The sequence below is a fragment of the Chelonia mydas genome, chromosome 14, assembly GCF_015237465.2.
Source record: "Chelonia mydas isolate rCheMyd1 chromosome 14, rCheMyd1.pri.v2, whole genome shotgun sequence".
Taxonomy (NCBI): domain Eukaryota; kingdom Metazoa; phylum Chordata; order Testudines; family Cheloniidae; genus Chelonia; species Chelonia mydas.
Window position 1 is genome coordinate 9986542 of NC_051254.2, and position 23108 is coordinate 10009649.

Genomic DNA, 23108 nt, shown 5'->3' on the forward strand with positions numbered 1-23108 from the left:
GGGGAAACCTGCTACAATCAAACTTCGCAACAGTTTGTCCTACAGTAGGGAAAGATCCTTCAGAAAATAATGATATATAATCACATTTTTGGTTTTGAATCCCTACGGCAATATTCTGGAACAACTGAAAAAGCAATATAAAATAGATGAAGTGTTAAAAAGATTTAGAAAAATTTGTGTTTCTAAATGCATAATCCGAGTGATTGATATACAATATTTTTAATGTTGTAATGGGGCATCTAATTAAAATAATTAAGTACCAGGTGGCAATTACTTTTTATTCTTTTTGATTATTGTCCCAAGATCCTTGATATCTGTGGAATACTAGCATCAGTACAGGGAACTAAACTAAACACAGACAACATAACAAGGTGAGAAAGCAAAGCACAAAGCCAAGCAAGGTCGGGAACAGTGGATGACTCTATCCCCACATATCTGATCTGGACAATGCATTAGTAAGGTCCAATTTAAACCTACTAGTGCAGGCTTTTATATGGGGTACCTGGCCTTGTGTGGACCCACTGCACAAAACTGAATTTTTCCCAGTTTAAGGAAAGCAAAGACAAGAAACACAAAGAAGCTGTGGGATACTGCTGAGGATTCAAATGATAAAGGAGGACTTGAGAAAAATTTGTATTTTAATGGGTGGTCTTGGATGGGGATGGGGCAGAATAGAGAGATGAAAGCAGGGCTTTGGAGCTGTGCTCCGGCTCCGCTCCAGCTCCAGGCAAAAACCTGCAGCTCCACTGCTCTGGAGCTGCTCCGCACTCCAGCTCCGGGCTCCACTCCAAAGCCCTGGATGAAAGACCAGAAGATGATGGAGAAAGTTTATAATGGTGATTATGGCGATGCAGCATGAGACTGCAGCACACGATAGCACAATTTTTTAAATCACAAACAACCATTCATTTTAAAATGTGTAGCTGGTAGAGAGCAGCGGAGCTGATAAAAAGACTCAGAAAAACTCAGAGCAGATTTGGAGGAACCACAGGCCAAATGAGTTATTAGCAGGTACTCTTGGATTTTACGTGCACAGTGACCCCAATTCGAATATATTGGCGCTTATTAGATCTGATCTTCAAGACAAAAAGAGTATTAGTGGGATGAAATTAAGAAAATAAAAAATTCAGACTGAATAGTAAGAAAAAGCCAGCTCCTTCTCAAAGTAGCTTGGCACACTAAAACTAGACTGGACAAAGCACTAGTAAATGTATTGTAGGGAAGAGTTCCACACTGACAGAGATATGGACTAGCTTACCAAGTAGGTCGTTTCCACTTCTAATGTCCCTGTATGATACATTAGAAAACCAAATACTTTTCTTAAACTATGTGAAGTTAAGAAGTCATGCATTCTTGAACTCTAACACACAGCTTTGTAGGCTATGAAACAAATATTCTCTCATAATAATATAAATAGGAGGCAAGTATATTTAAGGTTCTCAATATCACATTGCTCATAATAATAATAGTCAAGTCCAAGTAACCACATCACATGCAATTCCCTAAATAGACAAAACTGGCATAAACTGTCAGTAGATAATTTACTACCTGCCTTGAGATGAAGTAGTTTCTCCCCCCCCCGCCATATACATATTTTCTGATCAAATAACTATACCCTCTCTTCTCCCTTCTACTGGACTTACACACACAGAGTGACATAAAGGATAGAAAACCGTGGATCGTTACCACATAGAAAAACAGATCTGGGCTTTTCTGGCATTTATTCCTCTTCCAGTAACAAAGATTTAATAGATGGAAAGCACAACTTATACTGTCATTTCTTACTTTTTGAAACTAGTGTTTACTGTTGCTACTGCCAGCACAACTGAACAGTCAAATATAGAAAAACTGCTGACATGGTATCAATTAACTCTTCATGCCTTTCTTCTCACTACCTAACTTCTGTATTAAAAAAAGTGAATGCAGACAGCACGCTACACTGTGCACACAGTCTTGGGCTGGAATACATGCGCATTAACAGCATGGAGTGTGCAGAAAGTCAAGACATTTATTTCCAAGGAACTGGGAATAGACTCAAATAGGCAGATATCAAAATATAACTAGAAAAGTTTCAGACCTTTGGACAACTTGACAAAATAGCATCCTGGAACAATATTTACTTCCATCTAAAAACAGAGCAGATATTTATATCTTTAACCAAGTAGGAAAAAAAACACCTAATTTTTTGGTGCACTCATTAAAAAAAAATACTCTAGGTATACTTATACCAAAATGATTACTATTAAATATTACAAGACACACTACATATTCATAATTCATTACAAACAAACAAAACTGAACAAGTTCTCTGTAGAATTAAGGAAAACAAACACATTGTGCTTCAAATCCACTACTGAAAGGTCACTGTCAGCTCAAGTTTGGCCAGATATTTAGGATTTTGTAAAAATGAGCTTTTACGAAATTTAAAACCAATGGAACCATTAACAGTTTTTGTAATTCCAAGAGAAACAGTTGCTATAAGCAAATAAATATTCCCTTGCACAGCTGGCAACACAAACACTGCAGAATTGAAAACCTGAAAGTGAAAGTGTAAATAGCTTCATCAATTTTCATTAACTGAAAAAAGAAATTTCAAATAGTAAAAAATAAACTGAATTTCAAAAATGCTTTTTAATTTAACAATTGAGTGTTAGTAAGACGATAATAAATTTGTAAATTATGTCAGTTTTCAAAGTTGACAGCATCCCTTTAAATCGTAAGCTCTAAGAGTTGTACAGCATTATGGAAAGCTGTAGCACAAAATCCCACAGCACATAGTTGCTCAGCTATTTAACCTATTCCTACAGGTGTCCTGATGAGAGCCAGTATAGGGGGAAATATTATAATACCTATTGCCATCATGTGCAGAAGGCTAATCCTGGTCACCACATCCAAGAACCTGATTTAAGTACCTGTGGAAGCTATTTTTGGAGTCCCTCGATTAATCCAGCTCTTAATACCATGGACACTGACATTCCCGATGGGTGACCATTTCTTTTCATTGTGGGCCATGAATCCTGCCCTCAATCAAACACACTTGAGGCTCCTTACAGATGAGTTAGTTGTTTGCTCTTCTGGAGCTCTACTCGCTTACAAGGTGTCATATAAAAGCTGGGTAAAAATAGGTAGCAAGTATAATCAAGGAAAGAAATAATTCCTTTGTAACATTATAGACACAATTAAACTTCCTCTACCCTAGTATGCACTTACTCTCATCTGTGTCAAAGATATTTAACTGAACAATAGAGGGAAGTCAGTCATGGGTTTTTCAGCAATCCGCAGCTGCTGAAAAGATTATCTAAGAGTAGGTGCCTAGGAAAACTCAGAATACAACTGATCTGTAACAGCAGATTTAATTTACAAGTAAGTACTGAACCTCCAAACTTTCACTGTGAAGCTCGCACTGCTTCTGACAACGTGCAAGACAATTCCAATGTCCAGACATACATCTAGACAGACAGTGGAGGAACTCCAGGAATATCCATCTGCTGCTAGGGCAGGTTTTACGCTAAAGAGTTCAGACAGCGCAGTTACTAATGAACAAATATGCCAGATCTGTACATACTTTGCTTGGGATCAACACTCTATTTTCTTTATCATACAAGCTGATTGCCAAAAGATGTTTTTGAATGCTATTGTTCACTTTGAGACCATTTGAAAGCTCCAGCTCATCTTTTTGCTAACCTCCCTTCAACAATAACTCACTATTTCCTTAATACCAATGCACTAATTATTTTTAGAAAAATAAAAACACTCTGCATACCATGGAAGACAATTAACCTCAATCTTATTTTTGTGTATCCCTCTCCTTCTCTCGTTTGCTATAATCTCTCCATGTCACAGTATGTGTATGTCACCGGAATTGTAAACCCTCTGGAGTAAAATGCTGTGTCCTCATTCTCTATACAAAGTACCACGCACAGTTAATTATAGCACTATGCAGACATCCTAAATAAATACATTATTTCCTGAAATCTTGGAAAAAACAATGAAACTTGAGAAACACAAAAATTCCACTGGAGGAAAGAGAGACAGGAAGAAAAGATGGGAAACAGATACAATTTTTGTTGTAAACTGCAGATGAATCACACAACAGTGCAACCAGTATTAAATAAATGATTGCCAAGACTGAACGAGAGTTTAACAGTAGAAGAACAGTAGTTTTATACATAGAAATATATTCCTTGACTATTCATCCATGCTGCTGTACAGCTTCAGAGCCTGGCAAAAGATTCCTAAAGTGGTTCTTCTAATTAGCTTGCCTCATGAAAATTACCTGCATAAGTAAATATGAAGCGGCAGGCACCTGTCCATCCCACAGTATAATACCCTATATTTTGTTCATGATAGCCTAGCGAAAAACAAAGGCACAAAACAGAGCCTTGCAAAAAACAGCCACAAAATGGACCACAAATAGTCAATGCATAATTTACAACAACATGCACGTGACAAAATCTATATGCAGGCATACATAAGATGACACTGGATTGAAATCCTGACTCCAATAAAATCAGTGTCAGAACTCCTCTTGACTTTGGTGGGGGGCCAGGAATTCACTCGAGAAACTTATCCTGTAGAATGAGGGATGTAAATATAAGAGGACAAATTCTTGTCTCAGTTACAGTGATGTAAATCCAGAGTATGTCCAGTGAAGTCAATGGAGTTACAGTGGAGTAACCGAAAACAGAACTTGGTCCATGAGGATAATATTTACAGAACATAAGAACGGCCATACTGGCTCAGACCAAAGGTTCATTCAGCCCAGTATCCTGTCTACTGACAGTGGCCAATGCCAGGTACCCCAGAGGGAGTGAACCTAACAGGTAATGATCAAGTGATCCCTCTCCTGCCATCCATCTTCACCTTCTGACAAACAGAGGCTAGGGACACCATTCCTTACCTATCCTGGCTAATAGCCATTAATGGACTTAACCTCCATTAATTTATCCAGTTCTCTTTTTCAGAACCAATTCCATGACATTCATCATGTTGACTAGTACCTTACTCTACAAGTAGTCCCACTGAAATCAATAAAAGCTAATTTCAGGGTATTGAGATAACTTATCATTACCTTATAATATAAATATCTATAATACCAAATCAGAAGTTAATAGGTGACATTTTAAGAATTCGCCATTAACTTTCACAGGGAGTTCTGCTTATTATTATTCTTTGTAGTATTGTAGCACTCGGAGACCTACTCACGGACCAGGAGTCCGTTGTTCTAGGTGCTGTACAGACACAGAACAAAGAGAGTCCCTGCCCTAAGGAGCTTACAATATAGTCTTAGGAGGAATGAACACTTTTGCACTTATACTTGTTTAATTTATATTGTGTTTTGTCATAAGTCCAGGCCCCAATCCTGCAAAGATTTATGCACCTACTTAACTTCATGCACTGTGAGTAGTTCTGTTTAACTCAATGGGACTACTCACAGTGTGTAAAGTTAAACAAATTATAAATTGTTGCAGGAGAAGTGTTGTAAACTTTCTGGGGCAGGGACTGTCTTACTACATGCCTGTACAACGTCTAGCAAAATGGAGCCTTAATTCTTGATTGGGGGCCTTACGTGCTACAGTAATACAAATAATAATAAAATAGAAGACATAGTGAGCTATGCTTTACCCCTAACTTATGACTCCATTCTCCCATCTTTACTCATGCTGAATAGCACCTTACTTCATAAGCAGTCTCATTGATATCAGGCCCTGAGAGAAATTCATGCTAGACAACTTGCTTGAACTATTCGAGCATTTCATTTAGCAGTAAGGTGACCAAATATTGCCACAGCAATTACAATAATGACATAATACTGTACTTCCTGCATATGCAAGCACATTCCTCCGCTGTACCTGTAGTCACAAAGCTTGGGCTGGGTGCCACACTGCTGCTTGCATACGACACAATGGCTGCACAGCGGGACGTTGCCTCGGATCCAGCGATGTGCCATAGAGGTGTGGACTTCACCATTGCTCCTCATCATAATCTCCTTGCAGAGGAAATGCCGGTCGGCCTTCTTGAGACACCCTTCGTGGACACACAGCCCACAGCAGTTGCAAAAAGCTCCCTGGAGAATGTGCTGGGCACACACACAGCAATAGGTGGGCTGGCCAAAGAGATCTGTGTAATGCCAGTCGTGCTTGCTCTTGCGGAAGATGTCTCGCCTCAGCACCTGTCTCCGGGATCGCTGGAAACTGCACCACAAGGTGATCACTACTGGCAGGATCACCGAGCACAGAGTCCAAAAGGCCAAACTCCAGTCTGCAAACACTCCTGAGGAGGGAGGACCGCTGTTTTCCTCCCCTTCCATCCCTTATGGATTTTAGCTTTCCCTGTCTAAATGGTCAAATTAAACAAGACAAGCAGGGCTAACTTGGGGCTCACTTCCCAATTCAGGGATACTGTGGGTGTGTTTAGGAACCATCCTTTATTGTATGCTTTAACTTTCCCCCTATTCTTATTATACTCCCTTTCTCCCTAAAGCCTGACTCACAACTCATCAGACTGGATACCCTATATTTGTTATCATGATAATTAACCTCTGCGTTTCTTTCCACCCTGGTATTATCCTGAAACCCTCTCTTTCCCCTTGCGTCTGATATACCAATTACTATCAGAACCCACCCTTCTTGGAGACACCTGCTCCGACAAATAATCAGCCTCACTTTTCCTGATATAAATAGCCTTGTTCTCCCAATACCTGCCTCTCCCAGCCACGCCACAAAAGGGGGTATGATCATTAACCTTGCCTCTTCTTAAGTCAGGCACTACCCCTTGCCCACAAACTGGTCCAACATCTACCACACCCCATCCTTTTAAACTATTTACTCCACCCAGCCTCCGTTTCCATCAAGTCTCGCTTTAATTCCCCTTCCCATGAAAGCCCTGGTACAATACTGACCCCCCCACTCTAACAACCCCCCAATATCACAACCTCCTTCTCTTGGGGTTTCTCTCCTCCACTCCCCCCCCAGCTCTTCTCTTTCCCTCCCTCCCAATGCCGCCCTTCCCCCACTCACAAGGATAATTACCCCTCCCCCAGGGATGATGACCGGGGGGGGGGGGGAATTAGGTACCTACCTTGTTACAACCTCCTCCCTCCCCCGCCCTGGACACTCCCCTCCCTCAAAGTAGCTTCCGCCCCAGCAGCTCCCCCCGGCCCTGCTCGCGCCCCGGGGTCCCCCTGAGGGGAGGGTCTCACCCGTGGGCGGGAGGGGATGGCGGCGGCGGGAGACGGCTCTGGCCGGCTCGCGGCACTGCGGGGATGGGGGGGGCCGAGGGGAGACCCGTAGCCGCAGCAGCGGGGCCGGGGATGAGCTGGGGAAGCTGCGGAAGCGGAAGGAGCCGAGACGAGGCCCCATGCGGGGGGCGGGGGCTGCTGATGGGGTTGCCAGGAGACGGGCTGGCAACCGGAAAAGGCCTAGAAATGGGGAGAGGGAGGGATGAAAAGAGAGAAGGAAGGAGGGAGGGCAGGGGGTGAGGGGAGGGGAAGCAGGCAGCTGGAAGGGCGGGGGGGAAGGGAAGAGGCAGGTGGAGGGGCAGAGGAGAAGAGAAGAGAAGAGGCAGGTGGAGGGGCAGAGGAAGAAGAGCACAGGAGGGAGGAGGGTGATCAGGCAGCTGGAGGGGCACAGGAGAGGGGAGGGGAAGAGGAAGATGGAGGGGCACAGGAAGAGGCAGAGGGGCCCAGCAGAGAGGAGGGGAATCAGGCAACTGGAGGGGCAGAGGGGCACAGGAGAGGAGAGGGGAGGGGAAGGGAAGAGGGGCCCAGCAGAGAGGGGGGAAAGCAGGCAGCTGGAGGGGAAGAGGGGCCCAGCAGAGAGGAGGGGAATCAGGCAACTGGAGGGGAAGAGGAAGAGGGGCACAGGAGAGAGGAGGCGAAGCAGGCAGCTGGAGGGGAAGAGGGGCCCAGCAGAGAGGAGGGGAAGCAGGCAGCTGGAGGGGCAGAGGAAGAGGGGCCCAGCAGAGAGGAGGGGAATCAGGCAACTGGAGGGGCAGAGGAAGAGGGGCACAGGAGAGAGGAGGTGAAGCAGGCAGCTGGAGGGGAAGAGGGGCCTAGCGGGGGGTGGGGGAAGCAGGCAGCTGGAGGGGTAGAGGGGCCCAGCAAAGAGGAGGGGAAGCAGGCAGCTGGAGGGGCAGAGGGGCACAGGAAAGAGGAGGGGAAGCAGGCAGGGCAGCCCTGCTTGAGGACTCATAGGCAGGGTAGGGCAAAACAAAGGCCCCTCTGGTTCAGGGACTGAAAATGAATGGTCTGCAAAGTAAAGGGCCCCTCCAGCACAGAGGTGTGACCCCACTAGGAACAGCCATCCATCTAAAGATACAGTGCGCAGAGTCTGCTCTGGGCAGCACGGGTGTGATTCGGCAGTCACTGTGCCGAGGGTAGCAGAGTCACCACAGATTCATATCATCTGAAGGCAGAATCCAGTCCTACGTTGCCACAGGGCTCTGTAACTTTTTGAAAACAATGCACAGGGCTTCACTCATTAATACCAGTGCCTGACCTCTAAAATCCTAAATCCTGTACTGGCTCCTTAAAGATTCTTATGCTTTCCCTTTTTAAGCTCCAGTTGGGTTTTGCAAGAGCCCATCAAAGGCTTATTTTCAGCCATTCACACAGAACTGCAGTCCAGCAACTCCAGAGCAAATTTAATGGCTAGAGTACAGTAGAAGTTCAGGACCCTGAACAAAGCAAACACAGGGTCTCTTCTGCAGGTTAAGTGGGTAGGCTTATACTGTTGTAACTTTTCTTTCTACTACCTCAAACATAAAGAATTTCTCTCTAAATTCCATTACATAGTTGTCAACAGAAAGTAAGATTTAATTCTGCACCGAGACTCCCCTCTATTTTTAGTTTCAGTTTATATTCTTGTTCTTGAGCTCGTCATCCTCCCAGTCAGTTTCCTGGCATCCGCCCTTTCTGTATTCTGAGGCTGCTCACTACCACATTCGTGGTATTCTCTTTTTAGGCTAAGTTCAGGTCTGATTCAATTTTGTGAAACAAAATGGGTGTATATAAAAGCTGCAAAAAGATCATGGACTCAGCCTTTGACCAAGTTGCAGCTCTATGCACATCTCCTCTGCTGAGTTTTGCTGTTAAGGGTAGAAATCACCAGCCAAAAGTATAAGGGATGCTGGGTCAAGTAGTGTTGCACTAAAATGTGCTAACCATGCCCTCTCCCACAGAACTTTGCCTTCTTTCTGCCTCCAGAAATTGGGGTTTGTGAAAGCCTGAAACAGCAGAACAAAATACTGGCGCCCTACTGTTTCCCTCCCCATTTATCTTTTTGCCGCTTACACCTTTACAGAAGAGGTGGCCTGAATTTGATTTAATCTCTTATTTTCCAGAAAATGCAATCCTAATGTTTATAGCCTTTCCAGATAGCTAGAACATAGATACATTTTCTAATCTACACTGTCCTTGTCCCTATTTTTTCCATTTTAAACTAAATTTCTTGCAGTAAGGGATCCACCCCAACTCAGCATCTCCTTACATTGTTCCAATGTGCTTTCTTCTGATATATGTCTACACTAATAAATCCAAGTAGCCTGTTTTCCTCACTGCTACTAGACAGTGATTTTATAATTTGATGTCTACTATCAGGCCCCAATCCTTTTCTTGCTTAGTGTATTGTAGTGTATTATTTAACTCTAAACCTTTTTGCCACTCATTATCTCTGTCCTCTTTATTTCATAGTTTTTCCATGTTGCTTTGCATGATCTTGTCAGCCTATGCCCCTATTCTATCTAGATCCCTTTGAATCTGATCCTTCTCTTGGCATTGACTGGCCTTTTCAGTTTTCTGTCCCCTGCAAATTTGTACTCAGCCAAGGACTATATAAATGTATGTTCCCTCCTCCAGGTGTACAGTGTGAACAAAAGTAGACTTGGTACTCTGCTTGCCATTCATCTTATCTGATCAGTTTCCATCTCTCACTACTTTGATTGTGATAACTAAGCCAATTTTGTATTCAGTCAAGAACACTCCTATTAATACCAAACTTACCACATTAACGTTAAACTGCCCTTATAGGCTGGGATTTTAAAACAAGCCTAAGGGAGTTAGGCTCCTAACTGCCACTGAAGTTCAATATCATCTGGGTGCCTAACTCCCCTTAGAGTCTTTTAGGTGGTACTGTGTCAAAAATTTTCCCCAAATCACATTTGTTAAACATGAATTGTCCTTTATATAAATCTGAGCTGATTTTCTTTGAACAGTCTGTACCCAAGCAAACGTGTTTTCATAAATTTTCAGCCTGAATGACTTTTATTGTAGATTAAGGAAAATGGCAATAAGAGAGAACAACAAGGGAAGTACCCAGAAAAAAATTCTTAACAATTACATAAGTTCACACTATGCAATACATAGGGTCCTACCAAATTCATGGTCCATTTTGGTCAATTTCATGGTCATAGGATTTTAAAAACCATAAATTTCATGAGTTCAGATATTTAAATCTGAAATTTCACAGTATTGTAATTGTAGGGGTCCTGACCCAAACAGGAGTTGTGGCGGGTTCGCCAGGTTATTGTAGGAGGGGTTGCGGTATTGCTACCCTCACTTCTGCACTGCTGCTGCTGGTGGCGCTGCCTTCAGAGCTGGGTGGCTGGAGAGCGGTGGCTGCAGGCCGGGAACCCAGCTCTGAACGCAGAGCTGCCGCCAGCAGCAGTGCAGAGGTAAGGATGGCATGGTATGGTATTACCACCCTTACTTCTGCGCTCCTGCCTTCAGAGCCGGATCCTCAGTCAGCAGCTGCCCCAGGAGTTCCTTGCTACTAGCTCTATGTTTAGTTCACTAGATTTCACTGCTTCTCTTCACGGGCTATTTTGAGTGGGGTCAGTCTTTACAGTGGCAGCTGCACCATGCTAGTCAGATTTAATAAGCTAAGAAGTGTCAGGCCTGGTTGGGAGATCTCCAAGTGAAATCCAGGTGCTGCTGGAAGCAAGGTGGTGGTGATTCAGTTGGTGGTACTCTTCCCTCTGGAATGGGTGCTAATCATTGCAGTCCTACCTGAGTTCTAAACTGAGTTGTTGCTTTCTGACTACATTCCACCCACTGAAGTTTCAAAGGGAAAAGTTATTTCGAATCCTAAAAACTACTGTGTGTTGTGGGGATGGTGCAGAATGTCTGCCACCCTGCACTTCAGGGGAAGTACAAAAGTTCAGTTTTTAAAAAGGCAGAAACCTGTAAGCTAATTCTTTTAGAAATCTGATTGTTCTCTATACATCTGCCAGACATGTCCTCTTCCCATCACTTTATATTCACTAGCAAGGATATTTACAATCTTGTCCATTACTGACTTTCCCTGCAAACAGTAGAATTCAATGAATATTAATTTCCACGATTCTGTCCATTTGATAAACTCTCCATACTTTAGCTATGGTAGTTCGGCTTTGCAAAAGTTAAACCAATGTATTAAGATGTAACTTTGTGCTTGAATAAGGTTTCAGAGTAGAAGCCGTGTTAGTTTGTATCCTCAAAAAGAACAGGAGTACTTGTGGCACCTTAGAGACTAACAAATTTATTAGAGCATAAGCTTTCGTGGTCATATATGCAGCACCTTTTGACACATGGGCCCCTCAATGGCTGCCTGCCAAATTAAGGCTCAGGAGTCTTGGTGGTTTTTTTTTTTTAATTATTATTTCTCTTGAATCACACTATTAAAACCATACCTTGCCATGCTGAATGTGATGCAATGTGTTTTATCTCCACAAAGTTAAAATATCCAGTATAACTTTGAAACCCCCAGTGGAATAGTAAGCTTTTCTATTTTTTTGGGGTCAGGAACAGAGAATGTTTAAGCTGACAATAGCCATATTCAAAACTTAGACCCAGATGTCTTCAAAGTCAAAATCATACTGTAGGTCAAATTAGTCAAAGCATAAACAAACATCTGTGACTGACGTAGCTGCTTCAAGTAGACTAATACCTCAGTCAGTGTTATTCATTTTGGAACAGGCTGAGAGAAAGCAGAATCAAAATGAAGAAGGTACTTGTGTTTCTCTTCATTTTGGTCATCCTGACCATTTTTACAGGTAGGAGTTCATATAAAACAAACTGGCTAATGTTCATAGAGCTGGAGAGCATATGATAATAATATTAGTGTTTTAATCTTGTATTTAAATATCTTAATATTTGCTTTTTTTTTTTTTTACCAGTTACAGTATAATAACATTAAATATCGTGTTATACTGCAGCCTTCCAATAATTTTATTTTTAACAATCATAGTACTATACTAGGCATTTTTATCTCTGTATCACAACCTGGAGTCATTTATTGATTAAAAAAAAGATGTTTTCATTTATAAATCTACATGTTTGATGTCCTTGACTATTTCACCATTAATGCAATTTCTTTGTCTTAAGACTTATTTCAACAAAAGTCAGACTAGTTAGCTTTGGTTTGAAAAATAGCCCTAAAAATAGTGCATCATAGAAATGCATTTAACAAAAAACTGTCAGCATTAATAAAAATATTAAATAGGTAGATGGTGCAGTTATATTTTTCTAATTTTGGGCAGGAACTGTAATAATATGGTGTTCTGAGTAGGTTTTGCATATTGTTAGTAGCACTAGCTTATAAAAAACACGAGTATATTATAAAAATGGTTTAAAATTCCACTCATCTCTTCTGGAATGCAATATCCCCTGGGAAGGGGCTGTAATGAAAGAACACTTTGTGTATTGACAAAAATCAGGCCTGAAAACATTTCACCATGGACCCGAAAGATAAAATATTAACTTCGTGTTAATTTCATACTTTATTTCTTCCTCCCTCCCCTTTTAGATACTTCACCAATTTTGACTGAAAAAGAAGCTAAACAGATTCTGAGAACCCGTCGTGAAGATAGACCAAGAAAAGCAGGTTTCCCTGATGAGCCAATGAGGGTGATTTTTAATTTTTACTTTAAAAATGAATACACTAAAACAGTTCATTGTATTTTGTGCTTAATGTTGTATTTGCATAGCTAGGATTCTACTCAATCAGTTTATCTGGTTGCAAACTCCACTCTTTTAAACAATGGAATGAAATATTTTGTAAACTCCTTTGCACTCTTTAAACTACTGTTGGATAGCATTCTCTGAATTATGAATATATCTCGGGACTGCGCATTCCTGCAAAGTGTGGGACTTATCTATAATCTACATCTGTCATCATTCTAAAGCATAGAATTAATTATTGGCCAAAAGATAGCTTCTTGTCTGTACAAATGTTTAGTTCATCATGTTATTTCTGAAAAATTAAACTCTGCAGTACAAAAGGTCGTTTGCTTTACGTTTTGCACTGAAAGTTGGCAGAGGGATGCAGGTGTCAGTGGGCAGTGTGGAGATTTAGGTAGCTCAGAACTGACTTTAAAATCCATTTAGCTGCATCCATACATTTTTTCTACAAGCGCTAGGGATAGGGTTATACATTAGGAGAGTATACACTTCTTTAATTGTTAGAGTAAAGTAACGTTCAGTTTTTTTCATATAGTATTTGCTATTATTTGCTTATTAAGCACCTTAAAAATACAAAGAAAAAAAAAGACAGAGAGGAGCCTTCCGTTTTACTTACTTTTGACAGGGTGTGTGATATAGCCCCAAACTTCTCAAAAGCTACTTACAGCATTTAAAAATTACTGCACATTTCTCTCCAAAGTCAATAAACGGTGTTAAAATTATACGGTTGTAAAGAGGCTAAAAGCCACAGAAGCCAGAAAGCGAACAATAGACCATGCATATACGATGAGCATAATGGGCTCAATCTGACAAGATGCTGAGTACACCTCATGTCAGCGGGAGTTGAGGGCGCTCAGCACCTTGCAGACCTGAGCCCAGTGTGTACAGAGCATGTGGTTGGGGAAGGCTGGTAGTTCCCTCTCTCCCCTGGTTAGTGCATACTAGCCAGGAATAACCCATCTGGCAGTCAGGGATAGCTGAATTTACAACTCTGCCCACTTACATACTCTCCTCTTTGTCTACCACGTTGGCATCATCACATCAACCCTGACACAATGACTCTTCCAACATCAGAGGGCCCCACTGACCTGAGACAATGGGAGCCGTACCCCACATGCCAAAATGCAGCAAAAAACAGTAGCCAGGGGCTCCACAGCTGACCTCAACATCCAGGATTATACTGGTTTCAAACTACGGTCAAACAGCCTCATTCAGCTGTAAGACATTAGCAGGAACCCAGGTTCCACCTAAAATGATACGTAGCCACACCATGATGGCTATTAAATAGAAGAGGGTAGATCAGAAAAAATGGATTGGATAAATTCCTGCACAACAGCATATTACATAAAACTTGTGATCTAGGCAGGTGAAATTCACACAGCCTTCACAGCAAGTCCCGGTAATGAGTTAAAACAATGACCGCAGTCTCTTGTCGTCACTTGCAGGGGTGGGTCTTAAGGTTATAGGAGCCACACAGCGGTGGATCTCTGTTCACTGCTGGTCTGGCCTTGCCCGCTCCCCAGTGCCACTTTCCACATCATTAGGGCTGGTTGAAATTTGTCTGTTGAAGCTTTTTCTGTTAATGAAACATTGGCTTTTAGACAAAACCATCTTGTCCACAGAAAACGGCAACTTTTCATTCACCTCCCCCCATCTTTGGTTTTTGAGGAAAAGTTTAAATTTTCCAGAAGAAAAAAACCCATTTTCTCATCAGTTTTCCATACCAGCCTATGTTGAGAATGGAGATTTTCCCTTCTCTGCACATAAGAAGTGCAGAGGTTCCCTTGGGTATCTCCAGCAGCCTCTTGCACAGTCTGACCACAGAATTTAAGTGGTCCTGTGTACCAGGATGAAATTTACACTGGGATGAACATACTTGCTAAACTACCTCTATTAATTTATTTTAAGTAAATGGTACATGTATTAAGCCAGTTCATGCTCAGTCGGGGCTGAAGAAGAGCTCTGTGTAAACTCAATAGCTCGTCTCACCAACAGAAGTTGGTCCAATAAACGCTATTAACCTCACCCACCTTGTCTCTCTAAAGTCCTTTTAGTTGTGCTAAGCTTTGAAGAGCAATTAATCAACCATCCCTTTGCAGAGCATGTGTGCTAATGAGAAAATACATCCAGTTTAAATGTTCATGGATGATCAAAATTAGTGCAAATTAAATAGGAAGGATTTTACCTTTAATATAGACTCTTAGGAAAAGATCTGTACTTCGTCTGACTCCCAAAGCAGCCAGGATTTGATGAGATAACTGATTTCATTAGTGCATTTTACTTAGGGCGCTAAAGGGAAGGTTTATTGGCCATTTCCATTATAACTACATTTCCTAAGGAGAGGCGTTTAATGTGCCTAGTTTAAATGACAGCTATCGTTCAACCTGTCAGCAGTTTTTTTTCTTTTTTTTACACGAGCCCTTTCCCCTCACCACCACCACAACTAACCAAAAAAAAAAATAGCAGTTAACGACAGGTGTCTCTGTATTCCCTCCTCACCACTCCAAGAACATATGAGTTAGTATTAAAGCGAGGCAAATATTTTACCACCCTGCATGGAACTGTTGGGACAATTGAGGAATGGGGAAACAGAGGACCTGAGTTGTTGTCTACTACTACGGGGAAAAAGCATTGGATTTGGTTCTCAAACTGTGGATTGGGACCCCAAAGTGAGTCGCGACCCTGTTTTAATGGGGTCACCAGGGCTGGCATTAGACTTTCTGGGGCCCGGGGCCAAAGCCCGAGCCCTACTGCCCAGGACTGAAGCCAAAGACCAAGCCCCCCAACCCAGAGTCAATGGCCAAGCCTTCAGCCCTGGCTGGCAGGGCTCAGGCTACAGGACCCCAAGCCGGTGCTGAAGCCCTTGGACTTTGGCTATGCCCCCCCCCCATCCCTGGGGCAGTGGGGCTCAGGCGGGCTCAGGCTTTGGTCCTCCCTCCTGGGGTCATGCATTAATTTTTGTTGTGAGAAGGGGGTCACGGTGCAATGAAGTTTAAGAATCCCTGGTTACAAAGCAGGTTCTAACGCAATGACTGTAGTCTACACTGGCTTTAGGTGTGGAACTATCACACACTTCATTTTGTGCAAAACCTATTTTTTTCAAACACATTTTATTTAAAATTTCATAACAGAAACTAGTAGCTACTCCACTGGCAAGACACTGCTTTTTTATCTCACATCAGATCGATTGAAGACGTGTCTGTGGAGTAGTACAGTCAGCTGTGAAAGTAACCCATTTCTCGGCTGCCTGCCTTTGGAGAGATCTAATGACTGCTGCGGGTTTTCATTTCTGAATGCTGAAAATGCACTGGGCATAGCTTGATTTTATTTTGGGGAACTATTGAAAATGAGGGAGTCTGCTCCTGTTCCCAATAAAGTCGACTGGGAGGCTTCTAATTAACTTCAGCAGGAGATGTATTGGGCCCTTGGAGATCAGATACCACAGGAATAGGAGTGGTATAAATAGATTAGTTCTTTAGTGGATCAGCAGATTGAGGAAGTCCCCACTTTGGCAGAAAGTACCACAGATATCGCTGGCTAATATTTTTTTCTCAAGACATTTGCAAGTAAATTCCAAAGGTAGTTTTAAAAGCCCCCTATTTCTGAAATGGACTTTGGTGGTGCCTGTGATTATTGCCATGTGACTCATTTCCCCTCTGCCTTTACTTATTTAGGGCCTGTGCTCACTGAGGTCAATGACAAAACTCCTATTAACTTCAAGGATGCTGGACCAGACCTGAATTATTTTTTTACTTCTGTGGTCCTGCTTTCTCCACTTATAATGACATTGGCTGAGTTTTCCATGCTGCATAAGGGATTTGGATACCTACTGGAGTATGAAAACCCCACTGGCAGCTTTAAAAATCTCGGCCAGTATATTCTGATGGTTACCTCATCTCTCTTGCATCCTGAATCTAGTGCCCTAGGTTTAAGGTGTAATGTTCAGTTCAAGCAGAGGACTGACACCACCAGAACTGATAAGTGACCCATATCATAATATGCTTAAAGGGACATGCCAAGTACTTTGAGTCAAACAATGATTTGGAGCATATACCTCTCTAGAGAAGGCCAGCCGGCTGGCTGAGGGATCACAGTCTAAGAAGCACTATAGATCTGTGCTAATTATTGATGACATAACAGATGGTGCTTTTGTCAAATAAGGAAGTAAGCAATTCATTGCTACTGTACATTTATTTATATACATATGTTGTAAGGTCATTCAGAAAACAAATTGGGATTTCAGAGTGAATAAAGTTTATAAGCATAAAACTGAGGAAGAAACAGAATCAGATAACTCTGTGAAAGCACCACATATAATTGACCTTGGGTGTTTTTGGAGGGGAAGGGATACTGAACACATCCAAGGGACTAGTGACCACCCCAAAGAATGACATCTCATTGACCACCACAAGTAGTAGTACACTACTGAGAAGCTGGGATATATGGCAATTCTTTCTAGCCCTAATGGTTTGTGAGATATCAGACCTCAAAAATCACGCAGGATGGGGAAGAAGTGACACTAAAGATGGGCTGGCGTTTCTCTGTTAGCTAGGTGATCCATATCCAGATGGAGTTACAGTAGGTGATGGTAAAGAACGTGCAATGTAAAAGTTCAGCATGATATATGTTGGTATGCTGGTAATGTTCAAACGTACAATGAAAACAGAGAGATGTGTGCAGGAAAGCTGTTTACACCCGGGAACTAGAACCCTTTTAAATGGCTGGGGGAGTGTCATACCACACACATTCTATTTACTTACATGGAAAAAACATAGAATTTTATCTATCTCGTAAGGAAGATCAGTGAATGACTGGTACTTACCCCTTACCCCTTTAGAACTGCTCAGTGACCCAGAATCATTCCATGGTTTTAAACTAGTAGAGCTCAATTTTCAACGAAGACTGCTGTAGATGTTCCTGCAAAAATCCATGTCCACCCCCTTGGCCAGCAGAAGCTTTACTGTGTGTATTAAAAAAAATTAGTGTCCATGAAAATTTATCTCTTAGCACTAATGCAAATGTCTGCCTTAAAAACTTGGTCCATAATGTAGCAAACACCCCTACTAGCCTGACTATTGATGGAATTCAGTAACAATGGTGAGATTTGTAAGGGGTGAAATTCCACTGAATTCAATGGGTTTACATCAGAATTGAGTGAATACATAAGTTTAATGCTGTTTTCTTTCCTCTAAACAGGAACACATGGTTTACCTCCAGCGCTTGGAGCAGAGATCAGAAGAGCAATTCCTTGAACATTGGTTAAATCCACACTGCTACCCGCATTGCAACAGGAATTTAGTTCATCCAGTCTAAAGGGTTTGTTTTTTCAACAGTTATTGGTATGTGTTCTCCTTTGTGAAGCATCATAGTTCCTTCAAAATAAAGGTCCGAATTCTCTGCTGATGTATACTGAAGTCAATGGAGTTATGCCAGTTCACACCTGCAGAGAATTTGGCACAGAATGTTATTTTTTCATAGATTCTCAGGCCAGAAGGGTCCACTGTGATCATCTGGTCTGACCTCCTGTATAGCACAGGCCAGAGAACTTTCCCAGGATAATGTTTAGAGCAAATCATTTAGAAAAACATCCTATCTTGATTGAAAAATTGTCAGTGATGGAGAATCCTCCACAAGCCTTGGTAAATTATTCAATGGTTAATATCCAGGGTGCAAGTTAAACCTGAAATAATCGAGCATACACTTAAAAATTTCTGGACACCACAACTGCTCTGCTGCCTTATAGCACAGAATTGTACGTACCTCAGTTCACACAAAGGCCCTGATCATACAGATCTTGGTGCAGAGAGCAGCATTCTGCAGCAAGTGTTAGTGGAGGCAAGACATGGGTGTAAATAAGGTTATTCACTAGTCATACAACTCTATGCATGTCAAGGTTCCTTCCCCACTCTGAACTCTAAGGTACAGATGTGGGGACCTGCATGAAAACCCCCTAAGCTTATTTTTACCAGCTTAGGTTAAAACTTCCTCAAGGTACAAACTACTTTACCTTTTGCCCTTGTACTTTATTGCTGCCACCACCAAGCGTCTAACAGATATATAACCGGGAAAGAGCCCACTTGGAAACGTCTTTCCTCCCAAAATCCTCCCCAAACCTTACACCCCCTTTTCTGGGGAAGTCTTGATAAAAATCCTCACCAATTTGCATAGGTGAACACAGACCCAAACCTTTGGATCTTAAGAACAATGAAAAAGCAATCAGGTTCTTAAAAGAAGAATTTTAATAGAAGAAAAAGTAAAAGAATCACCTCTGTAAAATCAGGATGGTAAATACCTTACAGGGTAATCAGATTCAAAACATAGAGAATCCCCCTAGGCAAAACCTTAAGTTACAAAAAGACACAAAAACAGGAATATCCATTCTCTGAATGCATCCGATGAAGTGAGCTGTAGCTCACGAAAGCTTCTGCTCAACTAAATTTGTTAGTCTCTAAGGTGCCACAAGTACTCCTTTTCTTTTTGCGAATACAGACTAACACGGCTGCTACTCTGAACTCTATACTGAGCTATAGTCAGTCTCATGTTCTCTTTGCACCTGCTCTCTTCCTTACAAATGCACAGGATACAAAAAGGAGAAGGGACAGGCAGACAGTACGCATGTCTGAGGGAACAGGAGTTTATGCATGATTCGTATCATGCTAATAAAGTACTAGACTACATAATCCCCTACTACCTGGGTGTAAGGTGGTGACTGCCTAGCAGCACTCATTAATACAGCTCCCGATCTCCCTGCACTCCTTGTCCTGCTCATCTGTTTATACCTTTGATTATTTGTACAGTACTAGACACCTGGATTGTGGCAGTATGAAACTCACAGTGGTCATCATTAAAAAGGCGGCATTTAACAACAATCACGCGGTGGTATCTGAGATTCTGCTTCATATGCCTGACCCTGCAAAGAGTTGGGCTTGTTCTGTGGCGTCTCAGCTACCATCGTTTCATAGCAGTTGTGCTCTCCCACTGACATAACGCTGTGAACATGAGTGCTTATGTCGGTGGAACTTATGTTGCCCAGGGGCAGGGCCGGCTCCCGGCACCAGCGTCCCAAGCAGGTGCTTGGGGCGGCAGTCAGAAAGGGGCGGCAGTGTTTCCGCTGCGACGGGGGCAACTCGGCAACAGCTTCTCCGTTCCGCCAGCTGCGGTGGCAATTCAGCGGCGACAGTTTTTTTCACTGCTTGGGGCGGCAAAAACGGTAGAGCCGGCCCTGCCCAGGGGGGTGGTTTATTCACACCCATCAGTGACATAAGTTATGCCAAGTATCAGAGGGGTAGCCATGTTAGTCTGGATCTGTAAAAGTAGCAAAGAGTCCTGCGGCACCTTATAGACTAACAGGCATATTGGAGCATAAGCTTTCGTGGGTGAATACCCACTTCGGCGGATGCATGTAGTGGAAATTTCCAGAGGCAGGTATAAATATGCAAGCCAGAATCAGGCTAGGGATAATGAGGGAGGATGAGGCCCTCTTCTAGTAGTTGAGGTGTGAACACCAAGGGAGGAGAAACTGCTTTTGTAGTTGGCTAGCCATTCACAGTCTTTGTTTAATCCTGAGCTGATGGTGTCAAATTTGCAAATGAACTGAAGCTCAGCAGTTTCTCTTTGAAGTCTGGTCCTGAAGTTTTTTTGCTACAGGATGGCTACCTTTCAATCTGCTATTGTGTGTCCAGGGAGGTTGAAGTGTTCTCCTACAGGTTTCTCCTCCCTTGGTGTTCACACCTCGATTGCTAGAAGAGGGCCTCATCCTCCCTGATTGAACTAATCTCGTTATCCCTAGCCTGATTCTTGCTTGCATATTTATACCTGCCTCTGGAAATTTCCACTACATGCATCCGACGAAGTGGGTATTCATCCACGAAAGCTTATGCTCCAATACGTCTGTTAGACTATAAGGTGCCACAGGACTCTTTGCCATAAGTTATGCCGACATAGGCTGCAGTGTAGACATAGGCTTAGGATCAGATTTTCAAAGGTATTTTGATGCCTCAAAAAGCACCAAGTGGGATTTTCAAAAGTGCCTGACTCTTGCTGAGTTCAGGGGGAGTTAGCCACTGAACCCGTAAAATCTCACTAGGCTGCTGGACATATGCATTTGTAGGTGCCTAAATACCTTTGAAAATCTGGACCTTCAGTGGAAAAACACCAACTTACAAAAGCAGAAGATCTGGCCCTTTAAAAAAAAAACAAATCCCCCCCTCTCCCCCCCAGAAGCTTAGCTTCTGGGACATAAGATGGCAGCATCCAAAAAATGTAGCAGCTGGCCCAATTTTATCCTTATTCCCAGTATGGGGGTATTGTGAAGATTACTGTTTGTACACCACTTAGAAGATGTGAAGCACTGTGTAAGTTCTTAATATTGTCAACATATCTTTCTGTGTTTTAACAATATTTCCCCACTCCTTTTCCAGATCTCCCCAGGTGCATTTAAGAGGAAACGGTCTATAATTATGTTAAACAGGATGAGGTTCATCCAGCATCTGCTATATACTAGCTATCGAGCTGAATGTCTTTGGAATATTGAGCATTCTTAGTATGTAGCAAGGCTTTCTTTCGTAATCATACATGTTTAAAACAACATGTATGATTGTTTGACTCATGTAGACTCATGTTTGACTCATGTATGACTCATGTAGATCACCATAAATTTTCAACCCATAGGTAAGCTAATGGTTTATATGCATGAATCTAGGGCTTCTCCCAAGATTTTAGGAATGGGGCAGAATAAATCACCAACTTGTCTTAGAACATGTTTATTTTGGGCACTATCTTAGTATATATTGAAGCAGGAGGAGGCTTTACGAGAAAGGAATGAATACGGATGGAAAATAAAAACATGATAAGGCTGCCACCCTTTGGGGTTTTAGATAATAGAATTTCTACAGGTTTAATAATATTGTAGTGAAGCATAACATTTATACAGCATTAACCTTTTATGTTAGTTGCCTCGCAAGTTATTTCACCTATTATGTTATAATAAAAGCTCAAATCAAATCCACTGACATTTGATTTTGTTACACTGAAATCAGACGATGTGTGTTGATAAAATCAGTCAGGTGTGGCTCAATATTTACCATATGAACTGTGCATGTTATTCATTGGGGCAAAGCATGACAGAGGAAATGTATAGACTGGGTATATGTCTTTGGCTGGGGACAATGCCACCATTCAGTGAAGTTTCTAGACAAAAATAATACATTTGGGGCCTCAGTTACATACATGCAGCCACATAGATTTTTCAGTAGGATTTCACAAGTGGAACTGAGGGCAGAATTTGGTAATTCAAAGGGGGAAGGAAAGGACAGATCCGTTAGATGCTTGGGAAGTTCTGACACTAAAGATACTTTAAAGTAGGTAAGGCTACTTTATTATTGCCGAACGGACAGTATGTACCGCCTTCCCTTGGGCACATGAACATATATAAGGAATATTTGAACACCTGCTATTGTGGAGCATCCTTGGTGACCAGGCTTTTAGGCGTAAGCTGGATCAACTAGGAGCTGTTTCCACCTGGAAGTGCTTCACCAGGGGCACTCATCTGTTTGTTCCCCTACAGGCATTTGTACTGCTTTTCAGGGAGAAGCTGATTGTGAATCTGCTTGTGCTGTGCCTTTCTCCTCACGTCATACCCTCAGATCCTGAATGCTGATCATACCAATTTCATTCCCTAACGTTGAAAAAGTCAGGCAGTGTTATTGGATGGTTGGGAAATCAAATGGGAGGCTCCACTGCTGTGAGAAACCTCCTGGTGGCGTCTAGTGATCTCTCGCCAAAGCAAGGAAAGGGGTCTGTAAGCCAGCGCGCAGACTCACTGGCTGGAGAAGGAGAAATAAAAGTTCCGACTACTGGTCACTTCACATACCTTCCTTAGGGCTCAACTCAGACTACTGGGCAATAACCTCCTGAGGCCTTTCCAGCCTCAGCCCGCTAGGAAGAGAGAGGACAGAGACTAAACCTGTGGGAGCTTCCTTTGCATCAGCTTCCCCTTTCCTTTTATAGCCCTGCCCAGCCATGTGGACCCAGCAGTCCCTTACCTGCTGGCATGCTTTATACCTTGTCACAGGGTTTCTTGAGGTTACTGAAAAATAAGCTGGTGAACACAGGACATCTGCTAAAACAATGTGAGAGATAAGAATATTACTATTCTATGTCTTACAGCTAC

General features: G+C 42.3%; 2 protein-coding genes across 2 annotated transcripts in view; one reads left to right on the top strand and one right to left on the bottom strand.

Annotated features, from left to right (window-relative positions):
* The window catches only part of DGKE (diacylglycerol kinase epsilon), a 28241-nt gene extending 20887 nt beyond the window's left edge, over nt 1–7354 (bottom strand). The window contains exon 1 of the mRNA XM_037913981.2: nt 5853–7354. Within this exon, the coding sequence (XP_037769909.1) occupies nt 5853–6310 (458 nt within the window). The 5' untranslated portion in view covers nt 6311–7354. The remainder of the gene's footprint in view (nt 1–5852) is intronic.
* Nucleotides 7355–10896: 3542 nt separating this feature from the next.
* On the top strand, nt 10897–21923 carry C14H17orf67 (chromosome 14 C17orf67 homolog). Its single transcript, XM_007055118.3, has 4 exons — nt 10897–12030; nt 12783–12883; nt 18134–18276; nt 21358–21923. The coding sequence occupies exons 1-3, from the start codon at nt 11976–11978 to the stop codon at nt 18248–18250; spliced, it is 273 nt and encodes a 90-aa protein (XP_007055180.1). The 5' UTR covers nt 10897–11975; the 3' UTR covers nt 18251–18276; nt 21358–21923.
* Nucleotides 21924–23108: the final 1185 nt, after the last annotated feature.